Source organism: Phyllostomus hastatus, unplaced genomic scaffold (assembly GCF_019186645.2).
Source record: "Phyllostomus hastatus isolate PE091 unplaced genomic scaffold, TTU_PhHast_1.1 phas_contig_402, whole genome shotgun sequence".
In the NCBI taxonomy this organism is placed as follows: Eukaryota; Metazoa; Chordata; class Mammalia; order Chiroptera; family Phyllostomidae; genus Phyllostomus; species Phyllostomus hastatus.
Window position 1 is genome coordinate 14,606,088 of NW_025333873.1, and position 16,044 is coordinate 14,622,131.

The 16,044-nt window shown below is 55.1% G+C and overlaps 1 protein-coding gene across 1 annotated transcript in view; it reads right to left on the bottom strand.

Moving 5' to 3' along the window:
* Nucleotides 1–852: 852 nt before the first annotated feature.
* TAF1B (TATA-box binding protein associated factor, RNA polymerase I subunit B) overlaps nucleotides 853–16,044 on the bottom strand; it is a 49,621-nt gene continuing 34,429 nt past the window's right edge. Inside the window, exons 10-15 of the mRNA XM_045844717.1 lie at nucleotides 12,069–12,246; nucleotides 11,453–11,499; nucleotides 10,029–10,119; nucleotides 6,313–6,383; nucleotides 5,322–5,541; nucleotides 853–1,299 (exon numbers count right to left, since the gene is read on the bottom strand). Coding sequence (XP_045700673.1) covers nucleotides 1,098–1,299; nucleotides 5,322–5,541; nucleotides 6,313–6,383; nucleotides 10,029–10,119; nucleotides 11,453–11,499; nucleotides 12,069–12,246 — 809 coding nt within the window. The 3' untranslated portion in view covers nucleotides 853–1,097. The remainder of the gene's footprint in view (nucleotides 1,300–5,321; nucleotides 5,542–6,312; nucleotides 6,384–10,028; nucleotides 10,120–11,452; nucleotides 11,500–12,068; nucleotides 12,247–16,044) is intronic.

Sequence of the window (16,044 nt, forward strand, 5' to 3'; positions counted from 1 at the left end):
GCACGCAGGGTGGATCGCAGGTGGTTTTCAGTTTCCAGCGGCTTGTCACGACTCGGCCGCCCCATCATGTTCCTATTACCTTGCCGCTTCTTCGTTGCACTTCATTCCCCAAAGTACTTTGTATTTGCTTCCCGCGGGTCCCCGCCGCCGGGCCAGCGGGTCCTCAGAGGCAGGGGTCTAGCTCACACCGAATGTCCGGCGCGTATCTGCGGTGCCCGGCCCGGCCGGGGACACTGTCGCGCGGGTGGCACGCAGACGTGGCTCCGTTAGCGTGTGCTGCGCGAATAAGCGAACCGAAGAAAAACGCCTGATTTTCTAATAGCCTCTGCGGGCACTGTAAGCCTTCGTAATCTTTGCCGATCTACCATGTGGGACGTCATAGCTCTTTTAGTCTGCACGCCTCTAATTTGAGTGAGGTGGAGTACCTTCGGTTTTTTGGCTTGGGCTTTATACTTCCTTTTACAAAAAGCTATCTTTTCATATCTCTGGCTCAGCTTGTCACTTGCCTATTGCTTTAAAAGAACTACTGATCCATTAGGGAAATTATTCCTTCGTCCATCAAATGATACAAGTGTCTTTTTCCCGTTTCTCATCTACCTTTGACTTCGTACTCACATTCTCAATCGTTTCCTCTTGGCTTCTGGTTTTCAGGAATGCTTAAGAAGCCCTTCTCTGTTGTAAGAGCATCAAAGCATTCATCCTTGCTTTCTTGTGATACTTGTAAAAGATTATAGTGTTTTGATCTTCGATTCATCTGGGATTTACTTTCGGGCATAAAGAGCAAGAAGTGATCTAGTTTAAAAAGCAAATTTAGCTCTACATTACAATGAACACAAATTTCTGGTTACCACTTTTATAACACTTTTAATTTTCTCAAAGAATATTTATAACTTAAAAAATGCATTCAAAGTTCACTTGTCTTCCAATATACATTTTATAAGCACAATCTCTATGTAACATATGTTGCATATCTGCCTATGCATGGGCATATGTGCAAAAAATTCTATTTTCCATAATTCTCTGGAATACTATATTACAATTTGACATTACTGTCACTAATAAAATATTTTCCCAACAAAGTTTCTATTTTATTTTTCTCATTTTCTCACTTTCCTGGATCTCGAAGATTTCTTTTTTGCTTTACTGTATTTTGTTTTAAAAAGTCTCTTTTCAATCAAGCTCACTTCTTCATGGAGGAAGTAGACATTTATTCTCAGCAGGAAGGAGAAGAGATTGAGTATAAACTGATAAGTCAGAGAAAAATTTGATTCTTCATAGGTCGTCACGTGTTTGCAATAGCTGGAAGGGAAGAAAAGAAAGGAAGATGTTAGGTTTAAATGGCCATCTAGAAAAGTGTGCGTCACTCCTCTGAACATCTCTCAAATAACTGGACAAGTATACATGTTTAGGCTGAACATAGTGATCTGAGCTGGAAGGAAACTGAGAATAATTTGGTAAAACTCCTTGATTTTACAGAGGGGAATACTTTCGCTTGGCCCTTGGTCGCCATGCAGGGGACACAAAGGTGGCATTGGAGCCAGGTCTCACAGCCCCGGGCCCGGAGGCCCTGCCGCTCGGGGGGTGGGGGGGGGGGCCACGTCTCACCAGGACCAGGGCAAACAGAAGCACACCAGCAGAGCTTCTGGACCTGTTTTTAAAGCCAACAAAAGAAAGCAAATACTCCCGGACCCCCACCCAAAACGAGACACCAGGCTTGACCCTGTTCCACACTTCCAATCCTGCACATGCTACAGGAAGAAGAGTTTAGAAAGCAATCTCACTTATCGTAAAGTAGAACCTGAATCCAACCAAATCTCTACCTCTAACTGTCGGTCTGTGACTAACTCTAACTACACCGAGGCAGAGGCAATCCAGCGGACAGAGGAGCTTCCAACGGTTTACGGCACTGTGATATCAACTGTGCGGCGTGGGAGATTGCACAGAACACGTGACCTGGGTTACTCACCAAGGGAACTGCGAGGGGCAGCAAGGAGATAAAGGAGGAATTTACGAACTCAGCCCCTGACAATGCAGGGATCTCATCTGGATTCCGAGTTATTTTAAAGAGTATACAACAATGGGAAAAATCTAAAAAGTGACTGCATGTTAGGTAATATTAAGGAATTATTATTAGGATTTTTTTGTGTGTCTAACTAATGGCGTTATGGTTTTGCTTTAAAAATACATTGCTGTTGGGAATTCGCTCCCAAACAGTCTGGGGGGCGGGGCGGAGGCCTGAGTCGGACGCTGGTGCGGCAGGTCCGGCCCTGCGGACCGGCCCTGGGGCTGAATAACGGGCGCCTTCCGTTCCCTCTGCTTTGGAATACACTTGACATTTTCCATAATAAAAGAGTTTAAAAAACAAGCAGGCAACAGACAGAGAACACAGACTTTTAGATATGGTTTCTGTAACATGTGATCCCGAATTCCTGAATTTTTCTATGTGCTCTGTAAAACGCTGCCGCCCGCCGGCCTCCTCCGCCCGGTGCTCTCGCCCGCAAAGCGGGAGGCGGAGCAGCGCCCCGCCCACTCACGGCCCGAAGTGTGATGTGTGTGCGGGACTTCACTCCGGGGGCCCGCGGCACACAGCAGGGCTCAGAATTGTGCATCTCCCTACACTCCTTCAAAACTGATGTTTTGTTTCCACTTTAAATCTTGCAGCAATTCTTACAACATACGACAAGGCCAACACCCCGCCATACTCAGCAGCAGGACACGGAAAAGCCGCGGCGGTTTCGTCGTGGACCGATCTCACAGAAACGAAACACAAGCCACTGGACGGGAACCCTCACAAACATGGTGGTCTCTCGCTTTCCTCCCTTTCTCATGTCTAAGTTCACTATTTCAGGAGAGAAGCTTCTGGATACAGTATCACCCCAGCGAGGGCAGCAGTGGTGCTCCTCTGCGGGGTGCCACACGGGAGGCTCTGCCTCCACACCACAAGGGTAAGGCGAGGCTCACGGAGTCTTCCCCGCGGTGGCCTTCTGTTTCGGAGCTGAGGCACTGGCGACACCGTGCGAAGACTACGTTCTTCACCACGAGCTCAGAAAGCTACCCCCGAGTTACGGGGCGGCTTCTATTGCCCAGCACTCTGCCACGAGCAGAGCGCGGGCCAGGTGAACCTCCTTGCTCCGCGGGGCCGACGGATGCGGTGTGAGCGCGTTTCTGCCGACACTGCAGGTGGCAGGCGGGGGCGGTGCAGGGCACAGCCCTCCGCACGGGAAGGCCGAGCGTGTGCGAAGGGAACGGTCCGACGTCCGCACCCCAGGCAGACAAATGGCCCTGGGGACACAGGTGAGCGTCTCGGTGGTCTCGAGTGTGTTCCAATTTGGCATATGACATATTTGGGTATTTTTTTTTACTATAGTTTAAAACACAGTTAAGTATAAATCCTCAAATTTTCAAGCCCCCCTTCTGTGGGCCACCCCAAGCCCCTCCCCCTCCCATGAAGACAACTTGGGAGACCCCGCCGAGCCCCCTTCCCGTAGGAGGGCAGGTGAGCGGCCTCCCCTCTCAGGGGCTCGGGGCCGGACACCCCACCAGCCGGCGCCCGCGGCAGGCCTCTGGGCCTAACGGTCAGTAACTGGCCTGCATTCAGACAGGGGCCTCTACAAAGGTGAGCGGCGTGAGGGGCAGTTACGTTTACGAAGGCTGTTAGCTCTGCCTCAGATCTGAAGTCTCCTGCAGGCTTTCGCTCAGCGCCATTTGACAGGCACACGGGGGTGAGGTCCCGCTAACTCACAGGCCCCACCGTGACCCCAGACGGGGCAGAGACCAGCAGCAGAGTCTGGTGCGTGCTCCGCACCGGCCAGGACTACAGCGGGGCCTTACCACCCGGGAAAGCCGTGGCGTGGACCCCCGCAAACGAACGGAGCCCTCGCTGTGGCGCCTGCTCTGGGCTGAGATCTGGCCTTTTGTGTTACTGCTGTTAAGTCTGCCCGACTCCTTAACCCGTCTAGACGTAGCTCAGCTCTTTTGAACGGTTCATCTTAATACAGGTAACCTCATTTTATCATCTGCATCTTATTACCTTGACACACAACTCAGGTAGTAAAATGCCATTATAATAGAAAATTAGTTTTGATTAAAATAATCATAATGATCACAGTTATCATTTCCTGAGCATTTACTATGTGACAGACACCATAAATATCTCCTGTAACTCTCTCTCATAAGGAACCTACAGCGCAGCTTCCACTTTTCATTCATTCATTCATTCATTCATTCAACAAACACTCGGTAAACAGCCAGGCCCTGTCCTAGCCCCTGGGGTTTTTCAATAAATAAGACAGAGTCCCAGCTAAAGGACCTTCCGTTCCAGTGCGAGGGGGCAGACCAATACACAAAATAAATACAAGACACTGTAACGCATTCAACAGTGACAAAAACTACAAGGGAAAAGGAAATAGGCAAGGCGGGTGGCGAGTGATGGGGTGTGTTGGGCGGGAGGGGGTGCTAAGAAAGGCCTCTGGGAGGAGGTGAGCTGTGAGCGAAACCCCGAAAGAAGTGAGCCCGCGTGGGTACACGGGGGAGGAGCGTTCCAGCTGGAGGCACTGCACGCGCAAAGGCCCGCGTGGGGCATGTACGCGACACATGCAAGGAAGCGCTAGGAGGCCGACATGGACGGGGCAGCGGGCACACGGAGGGGTGGACGTCGAGGCCAGAGAACAGCAGGGGCCGGCAGGCTTTCCTCCGGAAAGGACGGGAGCCCCTGGGGGAGGGGGAGATGAGGGGGAGGGGAGGGGAGAGAGGAGGAGGGCAGCGTCACACCCTGTCTCCACGGCGAGGGCGACGGTGTACGACAGCCAGCACGTAACTCGCCCGCAACCGGCACGCGGCGGCCACACTGGGACGCGAGCAGCCGGGAACGTTCGTGCGTCCTCCTAACTGCCGTAGGAAACGGCTTACGGGCGAGTGCCGCGTCGGCGTGGGAATGAGGTCCGCAGAGAGAGACCCTTCACGATAAGGAAAGGCTCTGTAACCTGGACCTTCCCCGGCTGCACTGAGATGCGGCTGACACACGGGCTTTACGTGCACCACGTGCTGATGAGTCGGTGCGTTCACAGACTGTGAAGCGTGCATCACAACAAGATGTCTCCGTGCCTAAAACTCCTACACGAGACTCCATGTGTAATCCCAATTTTCTTGACCATCAGCGCACAGTCTTCTATTTCCAACAACCTGCCTGGCTCTCGCTGTAGCCGACTCCTTTAGATTATACGTGAGGTTTTGTTTTTTAAATTAGAAAAGAATACCACCTCAGCGCAAACCAGAGCTTCTGTCCTGTGTCCTGCCCTTCGATTTCCGCACGGGTCACATACCTTCTACAGAACCTCTGCGTGCTGAGCCAGTACAGGGCGTTCCTGGTGGTCAGCGACTGGCCCCTCTTCTCCAGGGCCCCCTGGAGGCTGTGTCCGTGGAAACAAGTCCCATCCGCGTCTCCCGTCCAGTTGAACTGAAAACTCGAAGGGCTTTTTCTTGCGACAGTCGGTGTGGAATCAACCAGCATGCTAAACTGTTTCTGTAGATTGACCACCATCTCTGGAAGTGGAGAAGCAGGGGAGGAGGGAAATAAAACTAGTGCTACACTCGGACGGAGCCTGGGGTCCACTCGGCAGCAACTGCCTCTCACAGCTGGTCTCGGAGTGTGACCAGCGCCCGTGGGAATGGAGGGCAAGGACATGAGGGGCCACGGGAACCAGATGGGAGGTACGCGGGAACCCCGGAAAACAGGCCAAAGTGGTAAATCGTGTGTTATCTATATTCACCACATTTAAACAATAAACGAGACAGCCTAAAGGCAATCCTGCGGACAGAGTTCCGAGAGCCACGGGAACGCAGGACGCCAGATTGGGGTGGGAGGGCTAGCGCTGTGTGGTGTGATGGCGGCACATGTCCCTGAGACAGACTCCTACGGAGTTTCCTCACTTTCATTTTTCAGTCCTCACTGGGGGATGTGTTTATTGACTTTAGAGAAAGAAAGAGAGAGAGAGAGAGAGAGAGAGAGAAACAGCAATCAGTTGCCTCCCATATGCACCTCAGCCGGAGAGCAAACCTGCAGCCTAGGTAAGTGCCCTGACTGGGGCTCGAACCCACAACCTTTAGGTGTGTGGGACGACACTCCAACCCAGTGAGCCACCTGGCCAGGGCCCTGTGGAGAGTTCCTGCAGAGGGTGATGTGCCTTTGCACGTGCACTGGAACACTTGGTAAGAAAGAAAAAACCACTCACGCATCCACTTCTCAAGCCAAGACACTTCGCTCCTCTACAACTGCGCTGCTACTTGGCACTGATAAGAGAAAACGCCACTCACCCCTTCTTTTGTACGCCACCGATCTGTCGATGGAGGAGTGGTAGAGTGGCTTTTCGCTCTTCCACACGTACCTGTGCAAGGCAGAGACACAGTTGGAGCGGGGTTAGAAGAAACTGACCTCGGCCCGTTTCGCAGAAGTTTCTCTGCAGCAGCGTCTGAAACCGCTGAAACGCGGTGTGAAGGCTGCTCCGGCTCAGAGTGACCCAGGGACGCGCGCCCAGAGGGCTCACGGCCTGGCGGGGCGCCAGGGGCACCGGAGCAGGGACCAGCCAGCGGCATGGCACAGCGTGTCCGCCGGGAGCCTCCCGGCGCCACGAGTCCCCGAAGAAGCTGTTCATCACACAGGCAACGAACACAGCAGTGGCTCCCCTCCCCGGGAAGCTCTCCTGCTGCCTGTTCTCCCCAGGTGAAGCCACCCGGGCACAGCGGTCTGCCCTCGCCCTTGCCCTCGCCCTCGCCCAGCTTCCCTCTGGCCGAGAGACGGAGTGAGTGGTTCTTCTGATTCCGATGAGCAGGCAGAGGGCACGGTGAGTGCCCGGCCTCTGTCACCGAATGCCTGGGAGTCAACCCGCCGCTGGTGGGAACGAGGAGGAAAGTCCGGGCTTCCGGCACGACCCGGTCCTGCTCCTCACCTGACTCCACCTGTCCTGACCCCGGGCAGCCCAGCAGGGGGGGTGGGGGGGCTCCACCGCACCGTGGAGCTGCCGCGCTGATCTACAAACGTCCCCCCAGAGCAAACCGCAACGGTCCCCTGGGGTTCCTCCCGACTGCGGGCCACCGGCCTGCAGCCAGGCCAACGCGAAGGGACAGGCTCCCTTTCTAGTCCCAGACTCCAGCCACAGACGCTGCCAAGGAGACGGCTGCCCTGGGGCCAGGCTGACACTTAGTGTCCGTCTGTAGTCCCACTTTCAGGGACCCCGCGTTTCCCAGGGCGGGGCTTTCCGAACGCAGTGAGAAAGAAGAACGGCCTCCTGCCTGACCCAGGGGCAGTTCTGACTCCAAGAGGCCGTGCAGCCGCCGGAAGGAGGCTGAGTCAGAGGGCTGGGCTCTCCCGCCTCCTGGGGCCTGGCCTTGCGTGAGTCACGCGTGACAGCCTCTGAGCTTCTCCACGGCAGAGGCGGCCTCCCCTGCTCCTCGTCCCCGACGCTGGCGGTGACGGCCCTTGGGGAGGCCTCCCGTGTGTGTCCGTTGGAGAGCGCATGGGTGCGTGAACGGGCAAACGAGGGCACGCGGCGTCTCCAGCCCTGCCTGTGGGGACAGGGCCGCTGCGGGGAGAGTTAGCACGAGGTGCGTGGTGCTGCTTTGGGTCCCACACAGCGGTCAGGGGTAGCCGTGCCCCAGTGCTGGATAGCACCCAACAGCACCCGTGGGCTTCCTAAAGAAACGGCTGATGAGCAACAGAAAGTCAGAAATTCATATATTTTCACTTTTTAAAATTTATAGTATTCAATAATGGGCAATTTCTCTCCCTCCTTTTCTAATGCTGGGAAAGAAAATACATATAAAAATAAATATTTTAGGAATATTATGATAGCAAATGATCATCTTTACCAATTTAAGAATTAAGATTTTTCTCAAGGAATTCTTCACAAAGACTTGCTCAAATCCATAAAATCTTGACTTTATATGAAACAAAGGTGTTGGCTCTTCCTTTGAGTTCTCATGGCAACTTAAGACACTACCAGAAACGAAACTCCCCTAATCACCCGGTCACCAGGGAGCAGCAGTGAGGTCACGCACGCCCACCGGTGACAGCGGCGGCCGTTCTGAACGTCAGGCGTAAACTGCGTGTCCGTGAGCCACGCCGCAACTCGCACACAGCAGGGAACCTGGCGTTTACGCTTCAGTCAGTGAGTTTGTGATTCTTTCGAATATCTTTTTTATTTTCTTAAGTAATAAATGTAACAACATACTCAAAGTAAAAAATCTCCCAAATAATTAAGAAATTCCCAAAAGGGAAGAGAGAAAAAAAAAAAACTTCCTACACTGAACAGTTCTAACCACGGTCTCTGGAGAGGCCCGCCACTGCCCGTCCCCGGGGAGAGCGGGACCAGGGGCCTCCAGAGGCGCCACACGGGTGTCAGCGTGCTGCTCGAGGGGGTGGGTGTGCGGTGGGACCGGCCACAGAGCGCGCTCGGTCTTCCCCGTGCGCTGCAGGCCGGCTCCGGCAGCACTTAGCTGTCTTTGCCTTCACTCGAGTTTTGTTCGACTATGTGATGACAGCTGTCCTGTCAGCGTGCATTTAAGAAAACTTATCAAAATTGGGGAATTTTTGTGTAGCCATTTTAATATTGAAGATGGAGGAAGAAATGTAACATTTTCAGTGTATTATGTATGCTTTATTATTTCAAGAAAAGTAATAATGCAACAGAAACACAAAGAAAAGATGTGTGCAGTGCGTGGAGAAGGGGCTGGGACTGGTCGAACGTGTCAGAAGTGGTTTGCGGAGTTTCCTGCTGCAGATTCCTCTCGGGACGGTGCTCCACGGTCGGGGGACCCGTGGAAGGCAATAGTGATCACATCGAGACACAAACTGAGAACAGTCAATGGTCTAGCACTCGGGAGAGAGCCAGCATGCTCAAAATGTCCAAGTAAACGAAGTTGTTGGTGAAAATGAAAACTGTGTCTTGTGTTTTAAGGAAAACACCACAGGGGCTTTTTGGCCGACCCAATAATTCTCGGGGGTCACACGCCAAGGACCTGGGGGGGCGCAATCTAAAGTGACAGCACTCCGGCCACACTTCTCCTTCAGGATTTACTTTGCCTTGTTGACCCTTTTCCCAAACTACAACATCTACAAAGACAGAGACACACGACAAAGTCCTAAGGTTTCCCGCAGGACGCCACCACGCCCTGCATGCTGCGGAGAACTCCGGGAGCGGAACAGCCCGGTGTGCAGCACGCTCGCCTCCCGCCTCTGCTCCAGCCCCGCGCGCGCGCGCGCGCGGCCGGGCCAGCAGAGGCACCGCGGGCCCTGCCCTGCCCGGAAGCCCGTTGCCCTGCTCACGTCTCGCACTCGCAGACGCGGAGGGGCAGGCCTAGTCCGCCCGGGAAAACCGAGCTTCAGTTCTCAGAGCGCGGAGCAGGCATTGCGATTCCTGTTTACGAGGAAACGAGAACTGCATGACGTATTAACTACTTTGAACAACTTGGTTTGACCACAGGATTTAGATTATTTACAACAAGTGAGTGTTGTTGTAAATGTATGTAAAACACAGAGACACTAACGTTTTCCTCAACGTCTCCCCGAGACGCCAAGTTCTAAGAACAGGCGCAAGGGTCCGAGTCGGAGACCGGCAGGACGGCGCCCCGCCTTGCGCGCGGCGCGGCACCTCTGCAGGCTCGCAAGCCCCGTCCAGCGCACGGATGCGAAGGGGAGTGGCCACGCGGCCCCCGGTCGGTCGCACAGCGAGCCGGCAGCTCGGTCGGGACTCAACCCGCCACCGAGTCCGCGCTCTTCCCTCCTCGCCCCTCGGGCCACGTCAGACACGGCACTGGCCGCGCCACACACGCGCTCTCTGCTGTCCCTCGTTCTGGTTATTGTAGGGATCTTTATTTTGGGGGCATCCCCACTAAGGAAAAGAGCTCATTAGAGTATAGAGGATGGTATTTCTACAATGCCGAGGAGTCTACACTGATGGACCCTCAGCCTTCACGTGCAGAGTGACAGACTCGGAAACGAGCTGGCGAATGTAAAACTAGAAAAGGTGACGTACTTTGCCCTGGCTTCCTCCAGTTTTTGTTTTTTCTCATCAAAAGATTTCTTCATGACTTGGTACCATTTTCTGAAATCAAACCATGGCTTATCTGAAAAACAACAACAACAAAAAACCCCTCACAATTATGAACCAAATTAGTCACATTATAATCATGCACATTGGTCACGGGGATCCTCATTCACCGACGTGACTGAACACTCACGGAACAGCCCCTGGAAGTTGTGGACGGACTCGCTGTCTCTGGCCTCTGCCACGGCTCCTGAGAAACCGGCCTCTCCCTCCGCTGGGCATCTGCCGGTACCACGACCCTGACCGGGTCGCACCGAAACCGCCTGTGCGCGCGTGTCTGTCCCTCTGGGGCCTGCCTCCTTGGGCCGGAAGACACGCTCCGTTTGTCACGACACAGCCAGGCCCCTGCCTCCCAGCCCGCCCCTGGCACGGAACCCAGCTGTCCCATGTGCCTGGGACAATGTGCGCGAAGGAACAAACGATCGATCGCCAAACGTGGGAAACGGCACCACGGGAGCCGAATCCAGACGTCCAGTTTGGCCAGCTCCTGCTCCTGTGCTTCCCGGCCCTGACCCAAGCCCAGAGCTCCTGGGGGCAGGTGAGAGAGGGGGTGATGGGACAGGGCGTGGCTCCAGAGGCCCAGGCGAGAGGTCACGGAGTGCCACGGGGTCCGGCGGTCACTCCTCCCCCTCCACGTGAGGCGGCAGAGTCGGGAGAGAGGAAGGGGATGCGAGGGAAAGCGGAAAAGAGGCCCGGAGAGTGAGGGGGGGTCGGAGGAAAGGGAGGCTGCCCCGAGGAGGGAGATGGCTGAAAGACTAGTCGTCTGCACCTCCTCTTCTACGCACTGTACAGACACGGACGCTCTGGCGGGGACAGACGCTCTCGGTCCACGGCCGCACTCAGCGTGCCACACATGCGCTAGACATCTGGGCGGCAGTGGCCGCGGGGGGGGGGGGGATCGGTCCTGATTCGGAAACGGGGTGGGGAGCAGGTGTGACGAGAGAGTATTTGTGTTGCATCTTGAGGAATGAAGACGGATTTGCGGGGGACCGGAGAGTTGGGGGGCAGGAAGGCAGGCGCATTTCAGGTAGGGGAGCCAGTCTGCGCAAAGGCCGGAGGCATCACAACAGACGGCTGAGCCGCAAGACCGCCCGCTAAGTTCACGGCCTCGTGTGCCGAGGGGGCGGCGCCGCGAGTGAAGAGGCCGGCTGGCCTTGACACACAGTAGGGGTCACCGGAGTTTTTCTGCAGCCTCGAAACACCACTAGATAACTCCACGAAAAAATAATCCTGGTGTAAGGTACACACAACTTATGTATACGTGTACAAGTATATTTTCAAAGTTTCTTCCCTGCATTTACAGCATCCTTTAGTACATTATCTTTAAATTTGATTGACAAAAAATTAGGTACCTTCTTTGTTCTCTTCATTGTGTGTCTCAGCAACAGCAGACAAAGACCTGGGGAGAAACAAGTCCGTCCATTCAGAAGTCACTCACTGGGAGACAGTGAAACTGTGACTTCCCCTGCAAGAGGCGTATGTAACGGTCCCTGAAACCGGTGGGTGCTTCAACGGAGACGTGACCGCTGAGACGGGAAGGAGGCCCCACAGATACTGGCACTCTTCGCTGGTACTTGGGAGGGGTGACATTTTAAAATTCCTTTACTTTCCAAAATACTCTTTGAGACACGCGGTGCCAGGAGCCCAGAGGCGCACAGGTGAGGCGCCAATTCTCTAGGATTTGAGGATGACGGAAAACTCAGGAGTCAGTGGGACGATGAGAAACAGGTGCATCTACCCGACAGACAGAAACAAAACGCGACAAACCACCGACTAAGGCGGGTGAACTCTCTGCCACCCAGCTGAGCCCGGACATTACGTAAGAAAGAAGTAACTGCTGCTGCTCGCCAACGTTCCGTGACACTGAGCGTCTCCGCTCTCTGCTGAGATAACACAGGGACTCCTCCACTCTGAACAATGAGGTACAAACAGCCCAGTTTTTTCCTCATAAAATTGACACGCACTTACCATTCTAAACTGTCATCCAGTAAAAAGAGCAGTTTCAACACTATTACAATGACAGCTACGGCCTGAATATCGTATTTAACAGTGTTTTTCTTTTTAGCGATGGGGTCAAATGTCAGGAAATCCACTTCTCCTAGTCCGGCCATTTTTACCACCTGGCAGGTGAAGTTGTGCATTTCATCTGTTGAAGAAAAAGTAAAACATGAAGTAAATTCGCTGGCGAGCTGGAGTGTATATCCATAAGACGGTCTTTAGCTCGAAGCACGGTACTGTACTGGAACCCAGAGACACACATTTTCTACCCAAAACCACCAGTGGTGGGACCTTGACAAGGCGTGTCTCTCCCTACTGTGACTCCCTGAAACACGTACTGTTCGCAGATCCACCTGGGCACCTAACATGCACAGTCCCGGGCCAGGCCCTCCTCTGTTTCCCCGGCAGTCGGCGCCCCCGTGAACTGGCCCCCGGCGAGCTCGCTGAGTGCGCACGGGCTCGCCGGCTGCCCTCGGCTGGCGCCCGGGGAGGCTCGGCGTGCGTTCAGCTAGATGTACAGCTTTCCCAAGAAATCCCGTGCTCAGCGCACGCTGCATCTGTGATGCGCGGTCCGAACACCGTGGACTCGGAACCAGAAACCTCAGGGCCCCTGTTGAGGCTTCCCAATCGTTATTTCTGTGATTCCGGATTAGTCACTTAACCTCAGCTTCTTCATTGGTCAAACGAGTTACAGTTGAGGAGGTGGGGATAACTAAGATTAAATAGGGTATTACGAGAGAATACACATCGAAAACTCCAAACTTCTACACAGATTTCTTCACTCACTAATCTAGGTACTGAAGACGCACCACATTCTGTTTTCACCAATTTCGAGTAGAAGAGCTGTCACGCTGAGTGCGACACCGACCGCATTGTGTTCGACCGAGTCTCCTGCACGCACTCGGCCGCCACGGTCCAGCGATTCTGCCCCTCGGTGCAGCAGCACAGGGGTCAAGGGGGGCTAGGGGGCCAAGCCCCCCCCCCCCCCCGACCCTGCGCGTAACCGGGGGTTACTCGCTCCCTCTGGGCTGCGGCTTCCTCCGCCTGCATCCGGCGGCCGGAACAGTGGTGCCTCCGCCCCCGTCGCCCCGGAGACTCGAAGGAGGACTGTGCCCGGAGAGCGCAGGCCCCTGCCCCGCGACCTGGGAGCTGTTCTGCCGACTGCGCTCCCACCCACCCACGTGTGATCCAGTCGCCTCGCTGCCCGGCGCTCGCCGACCCACGCAGACCTAGCCTGCAGCCCGAACAGACCCCTGCCGGCCCCCTAACGAGCCCCGAGCTCACCGGCCTCTCCGCTGCACGCAGCCATTCCGCCCCTCTGCCCAGAGGCCGATTTATTTCCCCCGTCCCTCGCCCGGAGCTCAGTTGGGTGGCTTCTCGCCCCGGACAGAACCCTCCGGACAGAACCCTCCGCAGGAAGCGCTCCTTCCGAGGGCAGCGGGCTCTTTGCTCGGCCCCTCCCACCGTGGGCGGGCACAGCGCTCTGGCACCCCCCCCACCCCCACTCGGCGAGGGGCCACCTCCTTGTTGAAGAGGGAGCTCTTCAACTTGAGGGAGACTGGGTCTGGTTTTGTCTGTCTTCTTGAGTGCAGTGGCCTACCTGTTTACCACGAGGAATGAGTAAAATACAAAAAAACTGTCTCCTACATGCTTGAGTAAAAAACTCCCACTGATTTTTAAAAAATGTTTTGTTTACACCCAGATAGCACATATGTAACAATTCAAAATAGGCACGAGTGTATTTTTATGCATCTACTGGGTTCCAATAACTTAGCTAACGTTTTGACTCAGCCCTTACTCTTTCTTTCTGAAAGCGAGTAGCGAGGAACTCCTGTGCTCTGGGCACGGGGGTGAAGACGCAGCCCCTGCCCTCCCGGAGCTCCTCGTTCGTGACCTTGACACAACGAGGTCAGCTCCATCGGGGCTGGGGCTGGGGCTGGGCCGAAGACTGGCCGGTGCCCTGGGGGCTGCCAATAACAGCTCGCACAGGCTCCGGCACAGGCTCCGGCACAGGCCCTGGCACAGGCTCCGGCACAGGCTGCGGCCTCGGCCATGGAGGGGTGGGCAGGCCAGCTCCCCAAAGTCTGGGGGAAGGAGGGCTGGGACTTATTATTGTTAAGATGATTTCAACTTCCAGATACATCGGAATATTCATGGGCTTCATTCAAGTGCAAAACGTTCGGAGACACAGTAAGCTCCACTCCACAAACACTTCCGGAGCGCCAGGGCCCAGTGGCAGAAGACGCCGCTAGGAAGGGGGACAGCAGAGAGACAGAACGGAGCCCCTGCTTCCAGCACAGGCACGCAAAACATGGGCAGGATTCCCTGTGAAACCCACGCACTTGGAGTTTTATGGATTGTCTGCACTGGGTTACAGGAGCTAGTCTCTTCTCAGAGAACTAAAACCGGAAACCACAGTATTGTCGTTATCATAAATAACGACGTTTCTTGAAAACTGTCTCCAATACTTCTTTTAAAGTGACACCTGAACTGCTTCTCTTACACTGAAGGACGGAGGAGTAAGAAAAAAGCAAGTGGCGCAGGGTCGTGAGGAGGGAAGTGGAGCCGGCGGAGACAGACGGGGCGCGCGGCGCCGGCTCTGGCACGTGAGGGCCGGGCTGCAGCCTGTGCTCCGCCACCTGCCAGTGAGGTGGCACTGGGCCCGCTGTGTCTCCTCCGTACACGAGGTGACACACGTGGGAGCTCCGTGGAAAGCTGACGTTCGCACACGGTTGTGAGCGCGGCCAGAACCTCTCTCTGGCAGGCTCGTCAGCCCAGGAGGAGCCGGCTGGCGAACGCATCCGGAGCGCGTTCCCAGCCTTCAAGGCGTCAGGGCCTGCTCGGAGGGGCGTGGGTGCCAGCCGGCTGACCCCTTCCCAGCTCCAGGGGCCTCGTGGCCACACGGAGGCTCTGGGGAGGAGCCTGTGTTGCCGCAGGGCGTTCACAACTGTTCTCGGCTTTCTGGGAAGCCTGGGAGGGCTGTGAAGGCGCCAGGGGCACGGTCTCCTCTGTTGGCACCGCAGACAGCGAGACCCGCACACCCGAGGACGCCGACGCCCCAGAGGTGCCCCGTAATCTCGTGGGTGGTAGGCAAACCGCGGCCACGTTTCAGAGTCGGAATCCAAGGTGCAGGGCCAGCACGTCTGCGAGTGCAGAGCTGCCGTGTCCGTTGTCCCCCCACCACCGAGTGACACGACCTCAGTGCACGGCGTTCGTAAGTCACAGAGGTGGAAGGAAGGAAGGAAGGAACGCGCTACTGTGACTTAGAAATACCGTTTCGATAGATCGGGGGGTTTTCTTCTTCTGTTTTTATGAGTCTTTTCATTTACGTGGCTGCGCTTCTGTTACATCATTTTCGTAATTTGGCCTATTTCACTTTTTGTTGCGACAAACGTTTTCCATGCTTTTCTGAGCTCTTCACAAACATGATTTTAAAAGCTGCGCCCTGTCTCACTAGATGGACATACCACTGTTTGCTTAACCACTGGCTTTCTGCCGGGTTTTTAAGCTGTTTCTGATTTTTCAGTGTTCTAAGGAAGGTCAAGAACGTGAATTTCTACATTTTTTCTATTGCACTGTTTGTGAGAAGCGCGATTTCTGTCCCTCGCCTCTTTATAATACTGTCCCCAAAGAGGCGCTTATTGGATATCAGATGAGAGTGACGTCTCTCTGCCTGTGGTGACACGCGTTGGAGGCCCCCTGTCACTCTCGGGGAGAGTCGGGTGGGACACCGTGCCGGACGACACCCACGGGCCGGAGGACACTGCTGCCCGCTCGCCTGGCTCCTGCTCGTGCGGCCCCCCAGCGTGCCGGGCGCGCACCGGGAATCCCTGCCGCGCCCTCCACACCCAGCGCTCCCTGTACAAGTTCGAGATCTTGAACACAGGACACGAGACACGAGAGAACACAGGCGCGTTCCACACCTGAAGGAACCACCAAGGAAGTA